Source organism: Mandrillus leucophaeus, unplaced genomic scaffold (genome assembly GCF_000951045.1).
Source record: "Mandrillus leucophaeus isolate KB7577 unplaced genomic scaffold, Mleu.le_1.0 Scaffold554, whole genome shotgun sequence".
NCBI classification, from domain to species: domain Eukaryota; kingdom Metazoa; phylum Chordata; class Mammalia; order Primates; family Cercopithecidae; genus Mandrillus; species Mandrillus leucophaeus.
In genome coordinates, this window is record NW_012105964.1 from 989,645 (window position 1) to 994,410 (window position 4,766).

General features: G+C 40.3%; 1 protein-coding gene across 1 annotated transcript in view; it reads right to left on the reverse strand.

Annotated features, from left to right (window-relative positions):
- GMPS (guanine monphosphate synthase) overlaps positions 1-4,766 on the reverse strand; it is a 54,501-nt gene that overhangs the window by 37,423 nt on the left and 12,312 nt on the right. The window contains exon 3 of the mRNA XM_011998069.1: positions 1,197-1,311. Within this exon, the coding sequence (XP_011853459.1) occupies positions 1,197-1,311 (115 nt within the window). The remainder of the gene's footprint in view (positions 1-1,196; positions 1,312-4,766) is intronic.

The following is a 4,766-nucleotide window of genomic DNA, read 5'->3' on the forward strand; positions in this document are numbered from 1 at the left end:
TTTTTTTTTTTTTTGAGGAGTTTCGCTCTTGTCATTCAGGCTGGAGTGCAATGGCACGATCTCCGCACACCGCAACCTCCACCTCCCGGGTTTAAGCGCTTCTCCTGACTCAGCCTCCCAAGGAGCTGGGATTACAGGCATGTGCCACCACGCCCAGCTAATTTTGTATTTTTAGTAGAGACGGGGGTTTCCCCATGTTGGTCAGGCTGGTCTCGAACTCCTGACCAGGTGATCCGCCCACCTCAGCCTCCCAAAGTGCTAGGATTACAGGCGTGAGCCACCACGCCTGGCCTATTCTTACTTTCGATATAAAACCAAGGTACATATACTTATTAATTAATGTTACAGTGGAGACACCTGACAGATACCATCTTGATCAAATAATCCAAGTTAACATCACCCGTCATGCCACAAATCCACACCGTGTGCCGCCTGATAAGATGCTCTGAGAAGCACAGCACCAATTCTGTGATACTCCTGACAAAAGTTCATAACCTGAATCTAACAATGAGGAATCATTACAGAAACCAAAGTTGGGAAATGTTCTACAAAATAACTAACACACACTTTTTAAAAATACTTTCATGGTCATGAAAGAGAAGGAAACACTGAGGAACTGTTTCAGACTGAAAGAGTCTAAAGAAACAACAACTAAAAACAATACATAGTCCTGACTGATCTGTGGCCTATAAGGGATATTAATGAGACAAACTGAAATGTGAAGGAGTCTGTGGATTAGATTCTAACAATAAGTCTATGTTAACTTTTCTGATCTGGATAGTTGTACTGTGGTTAGGCAGTGAGAGTGTCCTAATATTTAGGAAATATAAGTAACAGGGCATCACGTGTGCAACTTTCAAACGGTTCAAAAATGTCAACAACTGGAGTATTAGATAAAGGTATACAGGAGCTCTGTATACTATTTCTGAAAATTTTATGTAAATTTGCATGTCCAAGGTTTTTTTAAATGGATAGTGTTTTGTTACATGAAATAGTATACTTACTACTCTGGAAATAGATTCCCTATCAGGCCAGTTCTGCCATACTAGTGTGGCAATTCACATATTTGTAATATTTGCGCAAGTTATCTCATCCAACTAATCCTAAATATCCTAAAGAGAGAAAATACTAATACAGTATGAGTCACAAACAGAATAAAATATAAGTAAGCTTTCAAAACAAATTTGCTGACATACCTGCATGCCATAGCAAATTCCAAGAACAGGCTTGCCAATAGTGAATATTGCTGGATCAAACCAGGGAGCATCTTCAGCATACACAGAATTAGGTCCTCCAGAGATGATAATAGCACTGTGATTTAAGGAACAATCAGTGAAGAATCTCTGTTAATTTTTACACAAGGTCTATGCCCTCTCTCCCTTGTGCCACTGAGGGAAACAACACAGATTCAGAAATTTTGTTGTTTTTGGTAGAATGTAGCAAATTCTAATTATATCACAGCGAATTACCATCCTACACAGTTTAATTATTTTTACTGTACTTTACTGCAATGTTTAGAAGTCTATCAAGCATTTACTTGTTAATAAGCACAAACTTCCAAATAGATAATACCAATGTTTTTACCTGTGATATTTAGCATGGATTTGTTTTACTTGTTTCCTTATCAGTGGAAGAAGTACATAAGAATTCTGGGCCGGGCGCGGTGGCTCAAGCCTGTAATCCCAGCACTTTGGGAGGCCGAGACGGGCGGATCACGAGGTCGGGAGATCGAGACCATCCTGTCTAACACGGTGAAACCCCGTCTCTACTAAAAATACAAAAAACTAGCCGGGCGTAGTGGCGGGCGCCTGTAGTCCCAGCTACTCGGGAGGCTGAGGCAGGAGAATGGCGAGAACCCGGGAGGCGGAGCTTGCAGTGAGCCGAGATCGCGCCACCGCACTCCAGCCTGGGCGACAGAGTGAGACTCCATCTCCAAAAAAAAAAAAAAGAATTCTGGAGATGGTGAAAACACGGGTCTTCTCAGAGCCTAGCAGGTCACAGAACAACTGAAGGTATTATGAAGGCCCTGGGTAGCTCAGAGCAAAATACTCTACAACAAAAGACGGCAGAATAGAAAGTATAAATTACCTAACTTTGCCTGTTTACAGCATCCACCATCCCCAGCAATTCTCCCTGAGCCCAGGAAAGGGAGCTAATAACAATTCTGCCCCACATGCCCTGCTCTCAGAAATCAGGCCAGTAGTATAATTTAGCTACCTTACAATTTGCAGAGCATGGGTTAACTTGGGAGTCAAACTACTACACTAAGGGAAAACTCCAAACTGAGGCCTATGTTCCTCTCCTGGCCATTAATACATCTACACTGGCCATCAGTATTCACTCAAAAAATTTAAACATTTTAATATCAGGAATTTCACAAAAATTCAGATTTCTGGATTTTCTTTAGGGAAAAAAGAATCTGGAAACACTGGGCCTTCACTCCTGTGTAACTACAACCAACTGGAATCATAAAGAGGCTTGCACCTTCAAGCTGCACATGCTCTCCAGTTTGCCACACATGCCCACTCACATAATAAAGGTACACTTAGTCCCTTTATTCAATTTAAGGTACTCTCTAACTCATTTTGAGTTTGCAGATAAATCTGTTTCATCTGTATTTCAAAGAAAAAGGCATTGTAAAATCTAATCAAAATTTACTTACAAATTTGGATTGCAACACACTTTTTAATTAGTCGTTCCCTGTCATATAAAAATATACAAAGTATATTGCTAGATTTATAATACATCCAGAAGAATAATATGACATAAGTCAAATTTATTTTTTTTAAAAATCTCAGTAAAGCTGGGCATGGAGGCTCACACCTGTAATCATAGCACTTTGGGAGACAGAGATGAGCAGACTGCTTGAGCCCAGGAGTTCAAGACCAGTCTGGGCAATACGGCAAAACCCCATGTCTAAAAAAATTTAAAAAAATAAAAAACAAAACAGTGAGAGAGAAAAAAAAAAAAAAAAACTGTGAGCTAGGTCATTTTTTAAAAAAACAGCAATTTCAATGAGCTCAAAAGCACCTTTTGAACTTTGTATGAGCAACCTGAGACGTGGTAAACATTTGCCAGCATGTGTCCTGCAAAAGAGAGATGGATGACAACCTATTCAGATATATTTAAGATAACAATTCTAAAGGGAAATGTAGTTACCCCTAAGGGTAGATCTATAACCTAACTCCTTAAAAATACAGAAGCTAAGGCCGGGTTCAGTGGCTCACACCTGTAATCCCAGCACTTTGGGAGGTCGAGGCGGGCGGATCACGAGGTCAGGAGATTGAGACCATCCTGGCTAACATGGTGAAACCCTGTCTCTACTAAAAATACAAAAAATTAGCCAGGCGTGGTGGTGTGTGCCTGTAGTCCCAGCTACTTGGGAGGCTGAGACAGGAGATTGGCGTGAACCCAGCAGGCAGAGCTTGCAGTGAGCTGAGATCGCGCCACTGCACTCCATCCAGTCTGGCAACAGAGTGAGACTCCGTCTCAAAGAAAAAAAAAAAACCAAAACAAACAGAAGCTGAAATTCTATAAAACATACTTAATAACCAAGACCTCTAGATTCTATTATATTATATTTAGTTTCACAAAGGATAACCACCATGGGACTGCCTAGTACTCCTTAATCTGCTTAATAACTCAAGGATATAAGATTCTTAGTGCTAGTAAAAAAAACAAAAAAGTCATGGACTTAGTTAAGGATAAAACTCAAGCAGTACTTAAACCAATTATGAACGTCTTATTTCAACAAATCTTTAAAAGCTAATCACTCTTTGAGCCTTCCATTTCTACCCTGCTATTTTGAAAATAACTTGCAATTACAAGGCCCAATAAGCCATAATTCATTCCAAATACCAATTTTATGTACCAGGCAGATCAAGTTTCTAAAAATAGATGGGCCACATGGGGTGGCTCACGCTTGTAATCCCAGCAGTTTGGGAGGCTTGAGGCGGGCAGATTACTTTAGGTCAGGAGTTCAAGACCAGCCTGGCCAACATGGCAAAACTCCATCTCACCTAAAAATAAAAAAATTAACCAGGTGTGGCAGCACCTGCCTGTAATCCCAGCTACTCGGGAGGCTGAGGCAGTAGAATCTGCCAGGTTGAACCTGGGAGGCAGACGCTGCAGTGAGCCGAGATCACACCACTGCATTCCAGCCTCAGCGACAGAGTGAGACTCCATCTCAAAAAAGTAATAATAATAACAAAAATAAGTAGGTTAAGATGTCTCTCATGTCACAAGATGTTCTAGAAAAGGGGTGGTCAAATAGTTATTTCTGCAGAAAGGATTACAGGAATAAAAGCCACAGTGATATAGTTCCTATTCTCCTGCTACGTAAGGGAAATTTGAGGTACAAACTGAACCTAGACACTGTTTATGATCAAGTGACATGAAACCCATTAGATTTCTCTCGCCAAGTATTCAGCTATCCTATTCTAGTATCTATTTAGTCTGTTACTTTGCTGGGGATTTTTCATTTGTTTTGGGTGAGGGGAATGATGGAGCTCTGATCTGACAGAGAGCCATTCAGATTTATCACAAAGTTTTTTGATCCCTCTAAAAAACTAGTTCTTACTGGTAAATAGTCAGCTGAATTAGATAAACTCAAGGGTCCCTTATTACTCTAAAATTCCATAGTTTAAAAGAGAGAGTCATTTTTTATCTGTATCCTAACACTAGAGCAGAATTAAATTTAAACCCGCCTTTTCTTTTTTTTTTTTTTTGAGACGGAGTCTTGCTCTGTCGCCCAGGCTGGAGTGCAG